The following is a 23,924-nucleotide window of genomic DNA, read 5'->3' on the forward strand; positions in this document are numbered from 1 at the left end:
GAAAAGGCTCAGGTCTTTTGCTTTTAAACCCTGGATAAGGCCAGACCTGGTCAGGTTCCAGGAGTACATGGGAGAGTTGGAATGGCCCCCAGGTGTTTCTGGACCTCTCCCAGCAGGGTTTAAATAAATGCTTTCTCTTTGTACCTGATGAGATCTCTGATTAGTTAATTAGGAACAGGGGTCTTGCACCAGACCTGTATCAATCACAAGCCATGAGAAGCCACCAAGATGAATCTCGACATTTTGGGGTGTAAAATATTAGAGCTGGTGCAAATGATTTGGCAGACCCTGAGTGGCCGTTGCCATATCTGAAGAGTTTAAGACATATCAGAAATGTCCAAAATTCTACTTCATTTGATTTAATAGACATTAATTGTGAGCCTCCTAATGTGCCATGTACTGGAAAGGGAGGAAAGGATACAGTGATAAAAAAAATACTCCTTGACCTCAAGTTGTTTACAGAATATTTGGGGCATGGAAAAAGGAAGCCCTTTCAACTCAAGCTCATTATCTGGGCAGTACCAACAGTAGCAAAGTTTCCCAACAAATGCACCAAAAATACCCTTGTGTAGTGTTCTTTGCATTGTCCCAGTCACAAATGACATCTGGGAATAATGACAGTGTGATAAAAGAACCTGAACGTATTTACTGTCCTTCCTCATACAAGAATATTTCTCAGTAGGGCATGGATTGAAGAAATGGCTTCTTACCAGGGATATCAGAGAAAAATCTCTTGATTCAATACTGTGAATCCTGCCCAGACAGATAGACCACCATTCATTTAATGAGAACCAGATTCCCTTTCTTCCAAATTGATTTTTTTTTGTAAGAAATGTTCCAAGGCATTAAATCACTTCTACATCTAACTCATTACAGAGCTACCTATATTACATATATACTATATGTACACACATATTCTGTAACATATGTGTGTATGTATATATATATCTCTATGACTAACTTTGGAAATATACATGGATCGGGGCAGCTAGGTGGTGCAGTGGATAGAGCACCAGCCTTGAATTCAGGAGGGCCCGAGTTCAAATCCAGTCTCAGACACTTAACACTTCCTAGCTGTGTGACCCTGGGCAAGTCACTTAACCCCAGCCTAAAAAAAAGAAAAAGAAATATACATGGATGCACATACATTTATTTTATACACACACACACACACACACACACACACACACAATGACATATACATATGTATATATAATTCATTAAGTTCTTACTACGTATCAGACACTATGAAAGTACGGATACAAAGAAATAAAAAGAGAGACACTATTTGGCCTTCAGAATTCATAGTTCTTCAGTCCTCTAGTTTTAAGGCACAGACCAACAACTTATCTTGAAGCAAGGATAATCATTCTCCTGGAAAAACCAATATGTCAATTCGAGCTGTGAGAAGAAGATTGCCTCTGAGAAAGGAGTTGATTTCTCTGTGTATGTTTCTCTGTATCTCTTTCTCTGTCTCTGTCTCTGTGTATATGTATGTGTCTCTTACTCTACTTCTATTTATTGCAAATATATGTGTGTATATGTATGTATTTGTGCATACACACAAAGAATATCTTGTGCGTTCTCAGGAAACCAATCATTTAAAAATTATTAGCTTTGCTTTTCTTTGGCTTTCAGACTCAAATAGAACAGACAATTTTGTCATGTTTTCACTGTATGAATAAGTCCAACATTAACAGCAAGATTATTCAGTGAACAATTATGAACGACTTGTTTCTTCTCAGTGATTCAGTGATCCAAGGCAATCCCAATAAACTTTGGATAGAAAATATGATCTGCATACAGAAAGACAGCTATAGAGACTGAATGCAAATCAACACACGCCATTTTCACTTTTTTCCCCTCTTTTCTGTTTTTCCCCTTTGATTCTGATTTTTCTCTCCCAACATGATGCATAAAGAAATGTGTATTTAAAAAGTTACTACACATGGATAATCAGTAAATAAATACATGTTTAAAAAGAAAATTTTAAAGCATTTTGAAACAACGTTTCTTCATATCACAATAATATTCCATTGTAATCATCTACCACTACTTGTTCTGCCATCACCCAATTCATGAGTGGATTCTCAATTTTCAATTCTTAAGCACAGAAAAAAAGAACTGCCAAATATATAGAGGTTACTTTTTTTAATCATGGAAATCTTGATCTTCCATACAGGAAATGATGGATGACAAGGATTATTACATAAATACCTATAACATCTTCTCCAAAGATCTTCAGAAGTTACCAGAGATTCTAGAATCTGATAATATCATCAACTGGAGACAGTCTCACAATCCAAGGTAATAGGTTGGGGTGAAAGGAAAATGATTTCATTTGAGCCTCACTCAATATAGTGAGTAACGTTCTCCTAGGATTGTGAAGAAGGCTAAAGGTGAGATTAAGTGACTTTGCCCAGTACTACCCAAATAATGACCTTCAAAAGCAGGATTTGAGGCAAAATCATTCTGGTCCAAGGCTAGTCTTCTATACTTTGTTTCGCACTTCCATTGTGCTTACTCTCTATATGGTACCATATTAAGTTTGGATGCATGTTAGGATTACTAAGTGAGAACTCAGGTTGTCTGGATAGTGACAAGGTGAGAATTCAGGTTGGACAATTACAAGGTGAGAACTCAGGTTGACTTGATGGAAGGAGCAGGCTCATTGGCTGAGGTGGTTCTTCCCAGAAGCCCTTGCATTATCCCACGCCCATTCTCTGGGAGAATAAAAGAGAGGACTCCCAGAGATAAAAAAAAGAGACTCTGCATTGCATCAGGCTTGACGGGGCTCTCTGCAGGAAGGGATCTGCTGTGTCTTCTACTCAAATCTCTCCGACAGATTCTTCTTCCTGTAACGAACCGTTGTCTCCAGGCAGTTGCTGTTAACTCTTGTCCAGAGAAGTGACTTCCCTTCCTATCTTGTGTGAGGCTTAACTACCAATCAACTACAACCTCTATATGACATTTTAAGGGGAGACAGTGCTTTAAATTCACCACGCCAGCTTACAAAAGAAGCACAAAAGGCTTTGAGAGAAGTTGAACTGGCTTTATCCAATGTGGTTGAAAGAGTCACTCAAAAACCCTTGGAAATATCAGTTTTTGCTACAAAAGAGGCACCCACAGCAGTCCTTCATCAAGGAGACAGTGTGATTGAGTGGGTGAACCTCCCAGCACAACCAGAACAAAGCCTTATTCCTTACCCAGTGCTTGTGGCTAGGATTTTATTAAAGGCTATTAAGAGAGTAACACAATTATCTGGGATAAGTCCTGAAAAAATATACACATTCTATACTAACGCACAGATTAATGTATGCTGTGAGACCATCCCAGAATGGCAAATTTTATTGGCCACCGCTCCAAATTTTGCACATGGATCTGCATTAAAGATTACCTGGCTACTACATAATTGGCGATGGATTTTTGAAGAAAAGGTTTCTAAGGTTCCTCTTAAAGGACCAACAATCTTTACAGATGCCTCCAAAGAAAATATTTGTGCCATATACTCTCATGATTTAACCATAAAGAGAGTAATCAGGACTCCTTTTCAATCCACTCAACAGAATGAATTATTTGCTATTATGCTAGCTCTCACTTATTACCCAGGAGACGTAAATATAATTACTGATTCAGCCTATTCAGTAGGTGTAGTACAAAGAATTGCCACAGCCCAAATAAAATTTGCAGCCTCCAATATTTATCAGCTCTTTAAGGAACTTCAAGAGCAAGTGAGAAAACATCCAGGCAAGATTTATATCTTGCATGTCCACTCACATAGTGGACTTCCAGGTCCCATTTTTGATGGAAATTCAAAGGCAGATAGCCTTCTAACCATGTTAGCCAGTAGTCCTTTATTTCAGGAAGCACAAGAATCTCATTCTAAATATCATCAGGCTGCTCGAGCTTTACGTTTACAATTTGGAATCACAAGAGAGGAAACTAGGAGCATAGTAAAAAGCTGTACAGCTTGTCTTCCTTTCCACGCTCCTACACTCCCTCCAGGGAAGAATCCTCGTGGTTTGAGACCCAATGAAATCTGGCAAATGGATGTGACCCATTATAAATCTTTTGGTCGTCTATCTTTTATTCATGTCGTGGTAGACACCTTTTCAGGATTCACATTTGCAATGCCAGCAGCAAAAGAGACAGCCCGAGTGGTCACTGAATTCCTTATACAAGCTTTTGCAATTATGGGTGTGCCACAAGCAATAAAAACAGACAATGGACCTGCATATACATCCAAACATTTTACACACTTTTGTGCACAGTATAAGATTTTACATACCACGGGCATACCCTTTAATCCTCAAGGGCAGGCAATAGTAGAGAGAAGAAACAGAGATATTAAGACACTCCTCCAAAAACAAAAGAAAGGGGGAGCCACAGGTAGCCCTAGGGAACTTCTAAATTTAGTTCTCTATACCATTAATTTTTTAATTTTTGACAAAGATGCACTGGCTCCAGCAGACAGGTTTTATAACCCACCAGAAGGGCAGTGTCCAGTGAGAGCATCTCCACTGTCCTTAGATAATCGCCAGGTGATGTGGAGAGATCCAGAAAGTGGTGAATGGAAGGGACCAGATAGGTTAACTGCCTGGGGGAGAGGGTTTGCTTGTATTTCTTCAGCAGGAGAAGGAATCAGATGGGTGCCAATGAGTCATATTCGCCTTGTCCATCAGAGAGAGACAGAAAAAGAGAAAGACCTCAAAATAAAGGAGAAGATCTAAGAAACATCTGACACTGAAAGAGCATGGATAATAAGAAGACTGTTAAAGAACTTTAAAAACCAGCAGGAATCATTGGACTTCCTAACACAAGATGAGACTAATGGACAATGGACTTATGGACATTTATAAATTTTCAATTTATGATTATGTTATATACTTCTAGCATGTGTTACGTTACTATGTTACTATGTGCTTATGTAATTTATGTAATTATCTGTAATACTTCCCATATTGATGGATTTATGTTTCAAGGTCATTTATGTAATTATCTGTAATACTTCCCATATTGATGGATTTATGTTTCAAGGTCATGACTGTCCTATGTTCTAAATCAAAAGAAAGGGGGAGATGTTAGGATTACTAAGTGAGAACTCGGGTTGTCTGGATAGTGACAAGGTGAGAATTCAGGTTGGACAATTACAAGGTGAGAACTCAGGTTGACTTGATGGAAGGAGCAGGCTCATTTGCTGAGGTGGTTCTTCCCAGAAGCCCTTGCATTATCCCACGCCCATTCTCTGGGAGGATAAAAGAGACAGCATTGGGCCCAGAGAGCAGATCGGCCTGGAGAAGGATAAGAGCTGGAGGAGATTCAGAGCCAGGATTCAAGAAGAAGACTCTGCATTACATCAGGCCTGACGGGGCTCTCTGCAGGAAGGGAAGTCACTTCTCTGGACAAGAGTTAACAACAACTGCCTGGAGACAACGGTTCGTTACAGGAAGAAGAATCTGTCGGAGAGATTTGAGTAGAAGACACAGCAGATGCACAATAGATATAATATGATTTGCCCTCCGAGAGAATTTACACTGCCGTGAAGATGACAGAAGTATATACATCAAGTCTGTTGTATGAATGTAAGCATGATAATGGTGATGGAGAGTTAAAATGTTATAGTCAATTTGAGATAGGGAAACCGTGGCTGAGAAAAGATAAAGTGACCTGGCCAAGACCACACAACTTAGGAGACACAGAGTAGGATTTGAACTTGGACCTCTGGACTCCAGGTCCATCATGTTTTCACATATAGCACTTCTATCTTTTTTAGGTATACTTTATTTTTATTAAAAAAATATTTTTATTTTTATTAAAATTTATAAAAATTTTATTAATTAATTAATTTTTGTTTTAATAAATTTTTTTTAATTTTAATTATAATTTTTGACAGTACATATGCATGGGTAATTTTTTACAACATTATCCCTTGGACTCACTTCTGTTCCAAATTTTCCCTCCTTCTCTCCACCCCCTCCCCTAGATGGCAGGCATGCTAAATATATTATAGCATATCCTAGATACAATATATGTGTGTGCAGAACCAAATTTCTTGTTGCACAGGAAGAATTGGATTCAGAAGGTAAAGATAACCTGGGACAAAAAACCAAAATGCAAACAGTTTATACTCATTTCCCAGTGTTCCTTCTCTGGGTGTAGCTGATTCTGTCCATCATTCATCAATTGGAACTAAATTAGATCTTCTCTTTGTCGAAGATATCCACTTATATCAGAATACATCCTCATACAGTATTGTTGTTGAAGTGTTCAGTGATCTTCTGGTTCTGCTCATTTCACTCAGCATCAGTTCATGTAAGTCTCTCCAAGCCTCTCTGTATTCCTCCTGCTGGTCATTTCTTACAGAACAATAATATTCCATAACCTTCATATACCACAATTTACCCAACCATTCTCCAATGGATGGACATCCATTCATCTTCCAGTTTCTAGCCACTATGAAAAGGGCTGCCACAAACATTTTGGCACATACAGGCCCCTTTCCCCTCTTTAGTATTTCCGTGGGATATAAGCCCAGTAGTAGCACTGCTGGGTCAAAGGCTATACACAGTTTGATAACTTTTTGGACATAATTCCAGATCAGCACTTCTATCTTTAAAAAAAAAATTAAAGGTTTTTAATTTTCAAAACATGTACATGGATAATTTTCAACATTCACTTTTGCAAAACCTTGTGTTCCAAATTTTTCCCTCTTTACCCCTCACTCCTCCCCTAGATGGAAAGTAATCCAATATATGTTAAACATGTGCAATTTTTCTATATATTTCCATATTTATTGTGCTGCACAAGAAAAATCAGATCAAAAAGAAAATAAAAACAATGAGAAGGAAACAAAATGCAAGCAAACAACAGCAAAAAAGAGTGAAAATACTATGTTGTGATCCACACTCAGCTCCCAATCTTCTCTCTGGGTGCAGATGGCTCTCTCCATCATAAGACCATTGAGACTGACTTGAATCACTTCAATGTTTAAGAGACTCTCATCCATCAAATTGATCATGGTACAATCATGTTGTTGTCATGTACAATGATCGTCTGGTTCTGCTCATTTCACTCAGCATCAGTTCATGTAAGTCTCTCCAGGTCTCTATGAAATCATCCCGCTCCTAGTTTCTTGTAGAACAATAATATTCCCCGAGACTCATATAGCATAACTTATTCAGCTATTGCCCAACTGATGGGCAGCCACTCAGTTTCCAGTTTCTGCCACTACAAAAAGGAGTATCAGAAACTTTTTTGCACATGTGGGTCCCTTTTCCTCCTTTATGATCTCTCTGGGATATAAGGCCAATAGAAACACTTCTGGATCCAAGGGTATTCACAGTTTGATAGTCCTTTGGCCATAGTTCCAAATTACTTTTTTCAAAATGGTTGAATCAGTTCACAACTGCACAATGTTTCAATGTCCCAGTTTTCCCACATCCCCTCCAACATTCATCATTATCTTTTTCTGTCATCCTAGCCAATCTGACAGGTGTGTCATCATATCTTAGAGTTGTGTTAATTTGCACTTCTCTGACCAATAGTGATTTAGAGCACCTTTTAATATGATTAGAAATGGTTTCAATTTCTTCATCTGAAAATTGTCTGTTCATATCCTTTTACCATTTATCAAGTCGAGAATGACAGCACTTCTGTCTTAAGAAGGTCCTGATGTGTAAATGACATTGTGTTGTAGGAAGAACCCCAGACCCAGAAAAGAATGAATAAGTTTCCATCCAGGCACTATTTCTTCTTTATGTGTGACTTTGGGATAATTCAATTCTTTCTCCTGAAGATGAAGGGATTAACATGTATGATCTCTCAGATCCCTCCCACCCAATTTTGCTCCTATTCTCCTTGCTTAAGACAGATACAAATGAAATTCTTAGGGAAGTTGAAGAGAGATTTAGTTTTTGACTAAAGAAAGGGTTGGAGATGACCAAATATTCCCTGAATCAGGACTGGGCCCTGAAGACTGAGTCAACAGAGAGAAAACATTTCTGAAACTAATTTTGTCCCTTGTCTCTCATCTGCCTCTGCTCAGTCAGAAGTGGGTAAAGGCAGCGAGATGCTGGAGGATCATTGCGCTTTTTCAGGAAACAGGGAGTACCATCTGGTGAGTAGAGTACTGGATATGAATTTAGGAAAGCCAAGGCTCACATACTGTTTCAGGCACTGACTACATCATATAGTCATCATACTATACATACTATATACATATATATATATATAATGTATGTGTGTATGTATATATATACATGTATATATATATTTATATATATAGTATGTATGTGTGTATGTGTGTGTATATATATATATATATATATATATATATATATATATATATATATATATATATATATATATATATATAGTCATACTTTTTTCCTCTTGTGCTCAATTTTCTCATCTGCACAACTACAGATTTTGGAATCTCAGTTTTAAATCTTTGAGCTACTGCTGGAGCTAGGTGCCACAGTACATAGACTTTGTGTCAGAAAAACTTGAGTTTGATTCCTGACTCAGACACTACTGGATGGTTGACTCTAAGTAAATCACTTAGCTTCTCTGGGCCTCAGTTTCTCCCTGTGTAAAATGAGGGGATTCACTTAATAGTCTCTAAAGTCTGTTCCAACTTTAAATAAATGACTCAATAATCCTCAGTGGAGACAGTTAAGCCATATGAATACTGTTTTCCTTTTTCCAGGTTGCCAAAATGGTTTAAATGAAAAGATAAGAGATGTTGTGACTTCCAAGTCAATACAGATGGCTTATTCCAAGAGGTTTCTCTATGTAACAGATGTTCTGAAATCTAATACCTCTAAGGAAAGCAAGCTGATAGATCACATGAAGCATCCAGTACAGAAAATAAGAAGTTCAGAAGGTAGGAAATTATTAATCGATAATAACAACCAACAAGCATTCAGGAAGTACCCATTATATGGCAAGTTTTGTTCTAAGAGCTGGATATATAAACACAAAGTCAGTCAGTTTCTTTGCTCAAGAAACTTTTACTGTATAATGGAGTTAACATACATTCACATCTCAATTCAGTGTATGCATACACACACATTATATATGATTAAAAAAACAATTGAGATATTAGGAGATCGGGTAGCAATGGAGGGTACAATACAAGGGACTCAGGAGAGGTTTTATATAGAAAGCCATTCTTTAACTTAATTTTTAAGATTACTAGGGATTGTAAGAAGCAATGATGACTATATTTTGCTATGCTCTATTTTAAGTGACTGCTCAGAGAACTTTGTAAGGAAACTAGGATATTTTAGAATGGTTAACTATGAAGTCATTAAAATGACATGTGCTTTTTAATAATGTCATTAAAAAAAAAGAAGAACCCAAAGTGACCAGGAAGTCCACAGCAGACATGAGGGACCATCATTACAAAGACACGAAGGTATGAAATGAAGAAACATGGAGGAGGAAGAGGAAGAAGTCTAGACTATAGCATGCATAAAGAAGAATAGTGTATAATTAAACCGGAAGAGGAAGCTAGAGTTGTAAAGGGTGTTAAATGAGAAAGAATGAAGTTTGAATTTGTTCCTTGGTGGAATAGAGAGCCACTGGGATATCTTGAGTTGAGGAGTCAGGTCTATATTTTACAAAAATAACTTTTACAGTTTTGGAATCTCAGTTTTAAATCTTTGAGCTCCTGCTGGAGCTAGGTGCCACAGTACATAGACTTTGTGTCAGAAAAACTTGAGTTTGATTCCTGACTCAGACACTACTGGATGGTTGACTCTAAGTAAATCACTTAGCTTCTCTGGGCCTCAGTTTCTCCCTGTGTAAAATGAGTATGACTATGGAGTAGAGTGAGAAGCCAATGGAGTTAGGAAGAACAAATAGGAATCTGCTGCAGTGAGAGGAGAAGAGAATTTTTGTCAGGATCGTATGGGTAGGGAGAAAAAGCCACATGCAAAAAGCCAAGGACTTACTTTTCTAATATGAGCCTCGTGATAAACAAGAGAGAGCTGCCAGAAATAGCCACCCATGACTTTAATGATGAAGTCCTCAGATCCTACATAAAAAATATCCGAGATCACTTTAATGCTTGCAGAGAGACTTACACATGTTATCTCCATTGATCCTCACAATTCTAGGGATTAGGTGTAATGTTCTTGGTTCGGTTTTCTGGAGTTCTCTGGAGTTTCTTCTGGAGTTCTGGAGTTCTGGAGTTCTTCGTTTCAGTTCAGTAATCACCATAAGGACAGCCAAGTCCAAATCCTTTATTATCTCTTTCAAAGTCTTGTCTCCTTTCCTGGGGCCCAGTTAGCTTTCTTCAAGGCCTTCCAGAATCTTGGTTTTTCAGTGGAGAAGTGAAGGAGGAGAGCCTGCCACCAAGTAGTGTGGGATGGGATGAATGAATCTGAGTCCAAGGGCTTGTGCTTCAGCCTCCAGTCCACATGAGTTAGAGAAGCTCTCTCTCTGAGCCTCTCAGTCCCTCAGGAAAGCCACCAAGAGCCTGACTGAAGATCCAACGAATCTCTCTCCTGGGCTCTGAGAGTGTGAGCGCCCGCCTGTCTTCTCTGCCCTCTGAATGAATCTAACTGAGGCTCCCAGCCTATATGCGCTACACTGAGTATAAACCAATCATTATGTCACTAGGAAACCATTATTTGTTGTAAGATTAAATCAATCATACTGAATTTAGAGAGCTATTAAGCACCATGCTAAACTAGATAACCATTGTATCATCAATTCAAGTTCAGAGTTCTGGTCCATAACAATTAGGTATTATTATTAGAGAGGAAACTGGGGTAGCCACAAGTTAAATTTAACCTGTGGCTAAATGACTTGCTCAGGGTTACATGGCTAGTACATACCTGAGGCCAGATTTGAATTTAGGTCTTCCTGACTCCAGACCTAATACTCTATCCACTGAGCAACAGACAGAAAAACATGTTCTATAAGAAAATATGAGTCCCCTATAAAAAGACAGGAACTCAATTGATCAGTAATGAACAGAACCAGCTACACCCAGCTAAAAAAAACACTGGGAAATGAGTGTGGACACAACACAGCATTTGCGCTCTCTCTGTTATTGTTTGCCGGAATTTTTGTTTTTGATCCCAGGTTATTTTTACCTTCTTTCTAAATCTGATTTTTCTTGTACAGCAAGAATCGAGAATGTTCTATACCCTGCCTGAATATCGAGACAGGGGCATTGCAAAGCAGCTGCTGACTGCTTTTATACAACATCTTTGGCAGAATAATATGCCATGTTATTGCCATGTGGAGGAGATAAAGGGGCTTGGCCACAAAATACTTAAATCATTTGGTTTGCATGTGGCTAATTGTGGTTGGCATGAATGGAAATGTGTACCAGCTGTCACATTTCAAACCCAATTAAACTAATTTCTAAACTCTCTTCCCAATTCTTGTGATAGTCATAAGAGACATCATCCATCACTGTCATCTACCAATTACTTAGAGTCCACAACTTATTTTCTTTCAACATATCTCAACTATATGAAGATTACAAGGAAAATATAAATCTTAGAATCAGAAAGGCCTGAGTTCAAGTTTCACTTAAGAGTTACAAATATTTTGGTAACTATATTACTATTTAACTGGTTCTTTTATAATTCTGTTTTTATTTTTCATTTGTGTATTTAAACATATTGATTCTGAGAAAGATTCCTTAGATTTCACCAGATAGTTGTCCTAAGGGATGTTTATTCAAAAAGGTTAAGAACAGCTGGCCTATACGCAAACTGGCCCTCAGTCCACATGTGTTTGTTCTCTGATCTTTTAAGAAGCTCATCACAATAGGCTTATAATAAAATCTCATCCTGATACCTTTGAGGCGCTAAGCCAAAATAAAGATACTGTTTCTTTGGGTACAGTTATAGTTGACTGTTCTAATTATAATTCCTTGCATTAACAAAAATCACTACTGCCTCCTCATCTATTCTGTTTGTAATTGAAAATACACACTCAATAACAATCAAGAACAATTATATTTGTCTAGAGAAAGTGAGTTTTAAAACAATACAGAAAATAGCAACTTATCCAGCTTAAAATCAACTTAAGACGTAGACATTTCCTCAGTCACCTGTTCTAAGCCAGGAAAAGATCACTATTAATCAGTGCTCTTACATTCTAGTCATTGTTGTCCTTTGCATCCCAGTGATAAATAAAATAATTAGTAGCACTTGTGGACCATGGTCTAACTCAAACTCGTTCTCCCCATTCTTCCCATCTCTACCTCTGTCATTTCCTTCCCCTGTGTCTCTCACGGAGTTGGGAGCTTGGCTCTTAACACATGTCTGCATTGCCTCCCAGGGATCTTATAATTGGTCTTATATTTGAAGGCTGACCAAAATCATCTTTACATTGATTATACTCTGAAAGTCTACACTAGGATACAGAACACAGATGGGAAATTCTGGAAATCTTAATTCTTGATTCTTCATTCTTTCAGTCTTTTTTATTTGACAATACAAGCACTTCCCTCCAAGGCACCAAGGGATCGCAATGTAGACTTTTGCCATTTTATAATGCTATTTTATATACTAGTCGATTTCCTAATTTTTCAGTTCTCTCGTGTTGTTTGACATTTGATTAATCAGGAGTTTCAATACTTGTTATTGCTGACAAAAATGTAACAGGACTCTGTGTCCCATCTAGGGTTTTTGGCATGGATATGGCAATGATGTTTGTTCTGACCGATTTCCCACTATACATATCTCAACTTCTCTCACTGTTCACTATACTCATTTTGAATCTCTGAATCTCTTATATCCAATGACATTCTGAGTCACAGTTCAACAGGAAGCGAAGATTTTCTCTCACATGTCAACAGATAATGTGTTGATTAAAAATAGTTATCGATTAAATAAAACTTTAATTTTTTCAAAACACTTGAATGAATTATCTCACATTATCTTACCAATAACTCAGTACCTCAGATTACTATTATTACAATTATTTCACAAAAGAAAAAACAGATTCAAAGAGGTTGTAAATTGCCTAAATACCTCAGTACCTCAGATTACTATTATTACAATTACTTCACAAAAGAAAAAACGGATTCAAAGAGGTTGTGAGTTGCCTAAGTACCTCAGTACCTCAGATTACTATTATTATAATTACTTCACAAAAGAAAAAATGGATTCAAAGAGGTTGTGAGTTGCCTAAGTACCTCAGTACCTCAGATTACTATTATTATAATTATTTCACAAAAGAAAAAATGGATTCAAAGAGGTTGTGAGTTGCCTAAATACCTCAGTACCTCAGATTAGTATTATTATAATTACTTCACAAAAGAAAAAAATGGATTCAAAGAGGTTGTGAGTTGCCTAAGTACCTCAGTACCTCAGATTAGTATTATTATAATTACTTCACAAAAGAAAAAACAGATTCAAAGAGGTTGTGAGTTGCCTAAGGTACTTCAGTTAACCAATTTCTGAGGCAGGATTTGAACAAAGCTCTTTCTTACTGGAGTGGTAAAATACAGTACTCTTAAGCATTATTACTCACAGTGTGCAAAACTTGTGGCATTATTCTCAGAGTTACTGCAGTGCTCCTGGAGGGGAAAAAAAAACTTTATCTTGGGTCCATGTATATGATATTCTCATTAGTATCAACAATTTCATTTAGCCAGTTGCCATTAAAGTCTTCTGAATGGGGAACTGCTTTTTTTCTGATAGTTATATAAAATTGCATTTCTCTGTTCCTGACAAAATGTGTATTATTTTGAGTTATTTGTTGTCAAAATTTTGATCCTCATCAGGGATCAGGACTGGAGAATCCACCTCTGAAAATTTCTCCCCCCACAATACTTGGCCAATGATTAATTTCATTTATTTTGGGTTGGATGTGATTATATACACTACAAGTGCATAACTACCCGGGACCCTTGAATCAGACCCTAATGATCCCCTTATAGTAAAGAGAAGTGAGGAAATCCACCCTCTATTTCCATCAGCTGGGATTGTGCCTGGACTCCCCATTTACCAGGAAAGCACCATTCCACGCAACTTTTGACCTGTATCTTACAACACATTTAAAAACATACTCCATAAATAGCCATATAGTTTTGTACTAGGAAAAGAAGTACGAAATATATCGTCATTACGGAGCTTCTTTTTTAGATCAATAATGAACACAACTATGTTCTATGTGGTGAACTACAAACACTTGAAACAACATGGAATTCTTCATGTCCATAACATGCAAGCACATCAGAGATGAAATGAATATATTGTTTTATCATCAGAAGTAAGAAGTTCTGAGAACTGCCTCTGCTGCCAATATATGGGCCAGCATCCTTAAATGCAAAAAATAAAGCTGTGTCTCTGTAATAAAAATAGAATCCTTAAAAATAAAATCCAAGTATAGAAAGTCCACAAATATTTCTACAAAGAGAATTACAGTGGGTGGCAATCAATACCTATCCTTGATTCTGGGCAGCTAGTCTGGAGTCAAGGTGAGATATAATTATCTCCTGAATTCTTAACAAAAAGAGGAGAGAGGAAGAGGAAGAGGAGATATGTCAGAGAGGGGAGTAGAGAGAGAGAGAGAGAGAGATAGAAAAGGTAAGAGAAAAAAAAAGCAAAGATAATAATATAGAGGAAGGGAAAGAAAAGAAGAGGAGAGGATAGAGGAAGAGAGGAAAGACAGGATAAGAGATAAAAGGATAAAAGGAAGGAAAAGAAGAAGAAAAGAGAAGAAATGGGAAATACACAGGTTAGTAAGGAGGGAAGGTCTAGAGGGAGACTGCCCTTGGCTCAGCAGAAGTGGGGAAACTAAGGAGCAGAGTCTTCCAGCTTGTGACCCCTTTTGCAGATGGAGGGCAAGATCCTACCAGAAGGAAAGGCAAGGGACTAAAATTGAGCTTTACCTGCTGCTGCAGATCTAAAATAGTCCTATGCTCAGTCACGAGTTTTGTCTAAGCTCCACCTTTTTGGAGATAAGACAAAATCTACTTTGGAAATGTAGAGGTGACAATGAGAGATAAAAAGGAGATCAGATGGAGTGTCCTTTAGGCATGGCTTTCAGCCACAGCAAAGGCACAGAGATGCCGATGGATTGTCATATGTATAGAACAGGAGAGCCAGTTTTCCTAATCAGGAGGATTCAGCAATGGTAGTAAGAAGTAAGAAGGCTGGAAGAGTCAGGTTGAGATCAAATTATGAAGGACTTGGTTGTCAAATTGATATTCCTATAGCCTCATTCTGATCGTGTCACTCCTTTCCACAAAAAAACTACAGAAACTTTCTATTGTCTTTAGGATCAAATTCTGTTCCATATTTAAAGTTCTTTGCAACCTGGTTCTCATCAAAGAAGACCACCAGCTTTGGGGTCACATGACCTAGTTCTTAGAGAACCCGTCTATTTATTATCACTGTGATCTTGAAAATGTCATTTAGTTTTCCTGGAACTTTATTTCCTCATTGGTTTAAAAAAAAGAAAAAACAATTCACTGTTGGACTATATATTGCCACAAATCCTTCCAACTCGGAATCTATGATGATATTTACCTTTAGAAATAGTATATACATTCAAGTCCCTGTTATACATTCTATGGTTCCCTCAAATTGAATGGTTTTCTGTTCCTCACAATACTGCTTCTCCCTGGCCATTGTCCAAGCTCAGTGTAGACTCCTTCCTCATTTCTTTCTTAGAATCCCTGATTTCCATAAGGCTCAGCTTAAGCTCCAGTTCAGCTCAACCTAAAAGAGGCTTTTCCTCATCTGCTATCCAAAAGTACTTTCTCCCTCTAGAACCTCTTAATTATGTTCATTGTATACATTTAGCATTTACGTATAAGTGTACACCTTGTTTCAACTGAAAGCATGCAAGATCTTTGAGGAGATGAATATCTTTATTTTTGGTTTTTATGTTCACTATTAGGAAATATTGCCTGTCATATTGAGGTACATAATAAATATCGGCTTATCTATAGAATCATCTACTGGTTGGTGGAATTGACAGCATGTGTCATTGATTGGCTGTGGAGAGCTCCAGGACAATAGGGTAGAATGATTATGGGAGAGCTTTTTCTGTTCCTGAGTTTCCCTATACATGATGTGTTACTAGCAAAATACTAGGGAGGTATGTTCACTGGTCTGTTCTGGAAGCTGCCTGATGTCTTTGATTTAAAAGGCACCAAAGGATTGGACAGTGACTTTAGTCACAAATCCAACGATACACGAACCCTTGGAAACATTTTCTGAGCCCTTCCCTATTCTCCCAGTTGTGCCTGAGTCAGAGGTTGAGAGTTTCCATCATGGACCATTGGCAAATTGATTCATTGCTTTAAGAAAGATAATAATTTCCTCATCTATAAAGTGGAGGTACAAATACTTGAACTTTCTGTTTGTTGTGAGGAGTACCTGAGACAGTGGATGTAAAAATACTTTGCTAAGCTATAAAATGCTATATAATGAATGATATTATTTTTATTGGGTTTGTATAGCCATTTTATATGTTTCTAGATGTATAAGGGATCTTACAGGTCATTGAATATATCATATTTAATTTATTAGAAAAATGAGAGTTCTAAAATTTGTCCTGAAACATACACTGATGTCATGAGAACTTTGAATATTTTTATTTTCAATCTAGTGTTCTTATTGCTTCACAATGCTTTCATAGATGTACTTAGTTTGAAGGTTTCCTAGCCTTTACCTTATTGCTATAGGTGGAAGTTCTGTCTTCTCTGTCTGGTGTCTGAGAAAACAGCCATTCCTTCACTGCAAATCCTTCTAAACACTGGCTCCTCCAGGTAAATGGATCAAGGACAATCCTGATTCTTTCCCACTCCTTCATTACTGGACTTGTAAATATTGAACTTCTCTCAAGGACTAAATTTGGAGGTGTTCCTTCCACCTCAAGATCCAATTAATATTCTTACATTTGGACAGAGAGAAAAAGGAGGAGGAGACTCTCAGTTCCATCCCAGGGCATCCATTTCTGATTTTGCAATTTATGAGTAAAGGATTATATAGATTTCATAAGTCAATAATACTTTGATCAAATATTTACTGCATATCAGAATAGTGTTGAGCTCTGGCAAAACAAGCTCCAGAATGAAACAATAATACTCAGAAGGATCTTACATTCCCCTATAAATAAAAAAAAATTGTACCCAAGACATATAAAGACTATAGTGTAGGCACTTTGATGCCCACCAGTCAGAAGCCATGTGAGACCACCCAGATCATTCTTTGAGGAATTCAGAAGATAACCATACTTCACACTTCTAGGGGATTTAGGACAGGTATTAATTACCATCTGTTATAATCCTCTTGGATTACCTCAAGGAAATATTTCTGGACTTTCTATATTTACAGTTTTTTAAAGATTCTGAGAATAGAGACATAGCCTCATTTTTATATTGCCTTATGCTGGCCCTAATATTTGCAGCAGTGACTGTTCTCAGTAGCCTTTACTGATTATGACAAAAAAGCTACATTGATCTCATTATTAGTCAGCTTGCATGTTGTTGAAAGAAAGATTTCTCTGTTGGCTCAACTGCTTGTAGTTCAATATACACAACATGGCTATGTTCCAAACTCAGCTAAAAAAAGAGATTTATAAATTACATTAAATATTTTCCATAGAATAAAAAGGTATGTTATTTAGTGTTATACTTCATATCCTCTCAACCCATAAAATGTGGCTCTCATTTTATTTTTCTAACTTTTATTTTCAAAAATTGTTCAATTATGCATAAGTCTGAAAAATATGTTCCACATTCTTTAAATTTTCTTGAAGTATGTCTCTTTATATTTAGGCTATGTGTTCATTCTGATTTTATATTGGTTTATGCCCAATTTCTGCCACTATGCTTTTTCATGTTTTTTTGTTTTGTTTTGTTTTTTTTGTTTTTTTTACTTTTTTGGAGGGGAGGGTTTAATTTATTTTATTTGAAAAAACAGAGTAAGAAAAAAAGAAAAACAGAAAAGAAATACAAAGCAAAACAAAGCAAAAATAAAGCAAAATGAAGTCATGTGCCCAGCAGAACATCAGGGAAGATTCAAAATATATAACAACTAATTATTAAATCAAGAAAAAATATATATTAGTAGAAAAAATTATATTCACAAATGTCCATTTTTCTTTACTTCCTTGTAAATTGTTCTTGAATCTATAGCTTAATAACCGGTAGCGCACTCAAGAACAGCCACGTGTAATCTTAAAAGCCTTTCCCGAGTGAACACCTGGTCAGAAGACCCACGTGTTCACTACCAAAACCCTTACCTCTTTTGGCTATCCATCTTGGCTTGGCCACCCAGGCTGGGAAGCCAGGGTGAAGAACGCCAGGTTAAAGAGAGTACATATAATAATATATAAGTACATAGTTGCCCATATTTGGATGAAATAGGAGGGGAAGGCAATGCCCTTTGCTTGAACTTCAGAGTCCTTCAGGCCTACTCGAACTCTGAAGTAGATGAAGCCTTACTCGATTTTCACCAACTGTCTTGAAAGATCTCACCTCATCTCATTCAGTCCCTCCTCTTACTTTGTACACTGAGATCTCTTCAAAGTTTTGTAACATAATTTCACATTCCCTATGAATTCCTCACTTCCTTCTGGTTCCTGTTGGCCTTGGGCCACCGGCTCCACCCTTGCCCTTTTAACAGCATCCATTTAACAGACCCTTCAGCTTTCTCTTCCAACCTGATCATTCCAGATGATGAGTTTTGGACAATTCTGGTTATTAATCTGATCAAACAGGGGATGCAGATAGGGAATAATATAACACCACTAAAAGCTATGAGGCCAAACCAAAGGAGCTGCTTCCACCAGCTTCCCAAACCAGGACCATCAAGAAGTATTGAACAGTGAGGTCCAAGTCTGTACAGGAACAGGAGCAAGTTTCCTAATGTTCTTAGTGATTTCCTATACATTGTTATCAATCTTTATACAATGTGTGGATAAATTTAGTTTAGCACAAACTCCCCCTTCCTCAGCCAACAAATAATCCAGCACAAGTCTATGTTGTAAAACAGCCTCTCTGGTTTGAGTAGCTTCATCAGCCAAAAGATCTAGTGCCTCAGCTGTCTGATTGGTGATAATTATTATTTTTACTTTATTTTATTTTTTCTTTATTCTTTTTTTACTTTATTCTTTTTATTCCTTTCATCTCCTCCACCACTCCCAAGCAAGCTACAGTTAAGAAAATATATATTTACATATACATGTGTAGTTATACACATACATACACACTCACATACATATACCTCCCACATCTTTCCTATCCCTGATGCCTCTTTAATTAAATTCTGCTCCATAACTTGCCTTGCTATTACTTAACTACCTCCATCCAAGAGTTCTTCCCTTGCCTTCTTCCCTTACCCTTTGCTTCTCTCCCACCCATCCCTCCTCTCTTACTTCTTTATAGATTTTGTAGGGTGCTAATCCCTTCATGATATATTCATATAGTGTTGCTTATTGAACCCAATCCTGATGTGACTAACTTTTCAGAATCTATGAGCCCTCCTCGCCCCTCTAATGCCTCTGTGTCTTATTTTCCTCTATATCTCATTTTATAATAATATTACTATTTTTACCTTAACACTGCCAATCTTTCTTTTGAGCTACCCTATTGTTGATATGAATCTTAAACATACTGTATAATTACGTACATATATAAAAATTAAATAATGTGTGCATGTTTAAACAATTTGTACATGTTAAGTTCCTTAAAATTGGTCTTTCATATTGGTTTTTATGTTAGGTTTCAGGTTTAATTGATTGAAAGTTCTGAAAATGTACAAGTTCATTGGATGTTCAATTTTTCTTTCAAAATTATAAATAATTTTGCTGGATATGATATTTTTGGATGCAGGCCAATTGTCAGTACATATGATTCCAGGATCTGTGATCTTTTATCGTTGCTGCTGATAAGTCTTGTGCAATTCTAATTGTACCTCCAGGATATATGAATTGTTCTTTTCTTGTTTCTTACAAAATTTTCTCTTTGATATGGAAATTTCCAAATTTGGGGATAATATTCCATGTGTTTTCCACAAAGGATCTCTTTGAAGTAGCAATTGATAGATTTTTTTTCTATTTCAACTTTCTTCTCATATTCTATCACTTCAGGACAATTATCTTGGATTATTTCCTGCATTATTTTATCAAGATGCTCTTTGTGGTCACAACTTTCTGTCAGTCCAATTATTCTTATATTTTCTCTTCTTCATCTGTTCTCCAGATCTGTCATTTTTCTTATAAGATGTTTCAGATTCTGTCCTATTTTCTCATTCTTTATAATCTGTTTTCTTATTTCTTGGTCTCTTATAGCTTCACTGATTTCCCCTTGTCCAATTCTAATTTTCAAAGAATTATTTTCATTTTTAAAACTCTGCACCTCTTTTTCTAGTGGTTAACTTTTTTCATAATCTTCTTGTTTTCTTTGGATGACTTTTTTTTTCTTTTTAGTTTTTCCTCAGTGTCTCTCAATTAATTTTTAGATTCTTTTTTGAGTCCTTCTATAAACTCTCTCTGAGCAGGGAGTCATTTCAGTAGAAGCTTTTTTTTTTTTAAATTACTAAAGTATTCTCTTCTGACAATGTATCCCGGTCTATGCTACCATATGTTTCAATGGGGGTTCTTTCTTCTAAACCAAGAGATCCACCCTCCTGCACAGACAGTAACATCCTTGCTCCCCTCCCTCTACACTCTTTGGGTGGTAGATCCGTCTGACCCAGGGCCACATTCAGCAGCACAGCTGAATCTGGCACTTCCAATCAGCACTGAGGTTCACTCTGCCCATTGTCTGAGCCAGGGAGTTCGGGAACCTTTGCTATCAAAGTGTGCCAGGCCGGGGCAAGAAGGAACCAACACAGGCAAGATAAATGCAGAAGCAATGGGACAGGGACACTGCTAGGTTTGGGCACTTACAGAAGGTGGAGCTCTTTATTTAGTTTCAGGGCAGAAAAGAGAACTGAAAAAGAAAGGCAGACGCACCATTCCCCTCAGTCAGGACTAGAACTAATTATACAATAAGCACTTATAAATAAAAAAAATAATAATAAGAGGAGACAGAAGGAGAAAGAACACAGCCACAGAAAGTTACTATGGTAATAGAGATCAAGGTTTGTCTTGAGAAGATACTGCAGTAAAAATGTTTTTCTACCTCAAAGAATAATATAAAATGGTCACCTGTCTAAAAAGAACTCATAGAAAAACATAATACTTTAAAAATTAAATGAGAGAGATTGAGGGAATTTTTTAAAGAACCCTCCAAGAACTGGAAACTGAGTGGATGACCATCCGTTGGGGAATGGCTGAATAAGTTATGGTATATAAATGTTATAAAATATTATTGTTCTTTAAGAAATGATCAGCAGAATGATTTTAGAAAGGCCTGGAGAGATTTACAGGAACTGATGCTGAGTGAAATAAGCAGAACCAGGAGATCATTATATACAGTATCAACATGATCAACTCTGATGAACTTGGCTTTTTTCAGCAATGAGAAAATTCAGATCAATTCTAACAGACTTGTCTATTAGAAGAGAGAGCCATCTGGATCCAGAGAGTATAGTGGGGATTGAATGTGGATCACAACATATTTTCACCTTTTTGTTGTATGTTCGCTTTTTTTTCTTTTACATTTTCTTTCTTTTTTGATCTGTTTTTTCTTGTGCTGCATGATAGCTGTGTAAATATTGCACATGTTTAATATATATATTGGATTAATTTCTGTCTAGGGAAGGGGGTACAGGAAGGGAGGGGAAATTTTTATAAGGTTTTGCAAGAGTGAATGTTGAAAACTATCTTTGCATGTATTTTGAAAATTAAAAAATGCTTATTAAAAATGAATCATCCAAGAAAGACAAGACTATAGAAATATTCAATCAGCTACAAAATAAAATTCAGAATCTTAAGGAAGAAAATGACTCTTCAAACTGGATATGGGCTTTGCTTTCAAAGCCAAAGTTATTAGAGATCAAGAAATTTTTTAAAAATTATGAAGAATGAAAAAATAGGAAAAATGCGATACATCTCATAAGAAAAATTGAATGTGGAGAACAAATTAAGAAGAGAAAAATGCAAAAATTACTTAAAAACTACAATAAAAATAATTAAAGAAAATTGTCTTGAAGTGATAGAATAAGCAGGGAAAATAAAAATAGGGGAAAAAATCTGCCAATTATCGCCTTAGAGTTATGAGGAAAACCTATTGGGACTTCGTAGGCAAATTTCAAAACTCCAGGTCAAAGAGAGAACTTCCCAGCCCTGATCCCTGATGAGGATCAAGGTTTGACAGAATAATATGTGATCTGTCAGGAACAGAGAAATATAACTCTATGTACCTATCACAAAAAGCAGTTCCCCATTCAGAAGACTTTAATGGCATCTGGCTAAATAAAGTTGGAGATATTGATAAAAATATTATTTAAGGGGACCCAGAATAGTTTTTCCATAGGAGCATTTTATTATCATTGAAAATAATGCCACAAGTTCGGGACACTATGAGTAATAATGCTTAGAGTATTGTTCTTTGTTTTTAATTATTTTATTTATAAATTTTTTGACAGTATATATGCATGAGTAATTTTTTATAACATTATCCCTTGTATTCATTTTTCGAAATTATCCCCTCCCTCTCGCTACTCCCTCCTCTAGAAGACAGGCAATCCCATACATTTTACGTATGTTAAAATATAACCTAGGTACAATATATGTGTGTAAATCCCATTTTCTTGTTGCACATTAAGTATTAGCTTCCGAAGGTATAAGTAACCTGGGTAGATAGACAGTAGTGCTAACAGTTTACATTCACTTCCCAGTGTTCCTTCTCTGGGTGTAGTTATTTCTGTCCATCATTGATCAGCTGGAAGTGAGTTGGATCTTCTTTATGTTGAAGATTTCCACTTCCATCAGAATACATCCTCATACAACCTTGAAGTGTACAGCGATCTTCTGGTTCTATTCATTTCACTCAGCGTTAGAGTATTGTTCTTTAGCATTCTAGTGAGGAAGAGGTTGGTTCAATCCTGCCTCAGAAATTAGTTAACTATAGTCCCAAGGCAACTCACAACATCTTTGAATCTCTGTTTTTTTCTTCTGTAAAGTAAATATAATAAGTGTAATCTGAGTTATGAGCAAGATAATGTGAGTTCATTATTTTAAAATGCTTAAGAAAAAAATTAAAGTTTTATTTAATTGGTAATTATTATTAATCAACAATTGATTATCAAACATTGATTAATCAAAAATTGATTAATAAAACACCTTATTTGCTGACCTTCCTATTGAACTGTGACTCAAAATGTCATTGGATATAAGAGATCCAGAAATTCAAAATGAATATAGTACACAACTATGAGAAGTTGAGATATGAATGGTGGGAAATCGGTCAGAACAAACATCATTGCCATATCCATGCTCACTGCCAAAAACTCTAGGTGGGACACAGAGTCCTGTTACATTTTTGTCAACAATAACAAGTATTGAAACTTTTGATTAATCAAATGGCAAACAACATGAGGGAACTGAAAGACTAGAAAATGGACTAGTGTATAAAATGGCAGTATAAAATGGCAAAAGTCTACATTGTGATCCCTTGGTGTCAATGAGAGAAGTACTTGGCTTATTAAAAAATAGAGTGAAAGAATAAAGAGTCAAGAAGTAAGATTCCCCAAATTTCCCATCTGTGTTCTGTATCCTAGTATAGACTTTCAGGGTATAATTAATGTAACAATGATTTTGGTCAGCCTTCAAACATAAGACCAAATAAAAGATCTGTGGGAGGCAATGAAGAGATGCCAACTGTGTTTAGTCAGACTGTAGGCAATCTTTGGGGAAGGGGTTAAGTTGGGAATTTAACAGATTTCACAGAACTTACATCTGGAGCCTTTAACTTTCTGCCTGTTAGTCACACACCGGAGATCTTAGGAGAATGGAAACTCTATACAATGGGAAAATCTTCCCCCATT

At 36.6% G+C, this 23,924-nt stretch overlaps 1 protein-coding gene across 1 annotated transcript in view; it reads left to right on the plus strand.

The window, feature by feature from the left end:
- The first annotated feature begins 9,388 nt into the window (after window positions 1-9,388).
- The window catches only part of LOC141547565 (glycine N-acyltransferase-like protein 2), a 29,794-nt gene continuing 15,258 nt past the window's right edge, over window positions 9,389-23,924 (plus strand). Inside the window, exon 1 of the mRNA XM_074275951.1 lies at window positions 9,389-9,418. Within this exon, the coding sequence (XP_074132052.1) occupies window positions 9,389-9,418 (30 nt within the window). The remainder of the gene's footprint in view (window positions 9,419-23,924) is intronic.

Source organism: Sminthopsis crassicaudata, chromosome 6, assembly GCF_048593235.1.
Source record: "Sminthopsis crassicaudata isolate SCR6 chromosome 6, ASM4859323v1, whole genome shotgun sequence".
Lineage (NCBI taxonomy): Eukaryota > Metazoa > Chordata > Mammalia > Dasyuromorphia > Dasyuridae > Sminthopsis > Sminthopsis crassicaudata.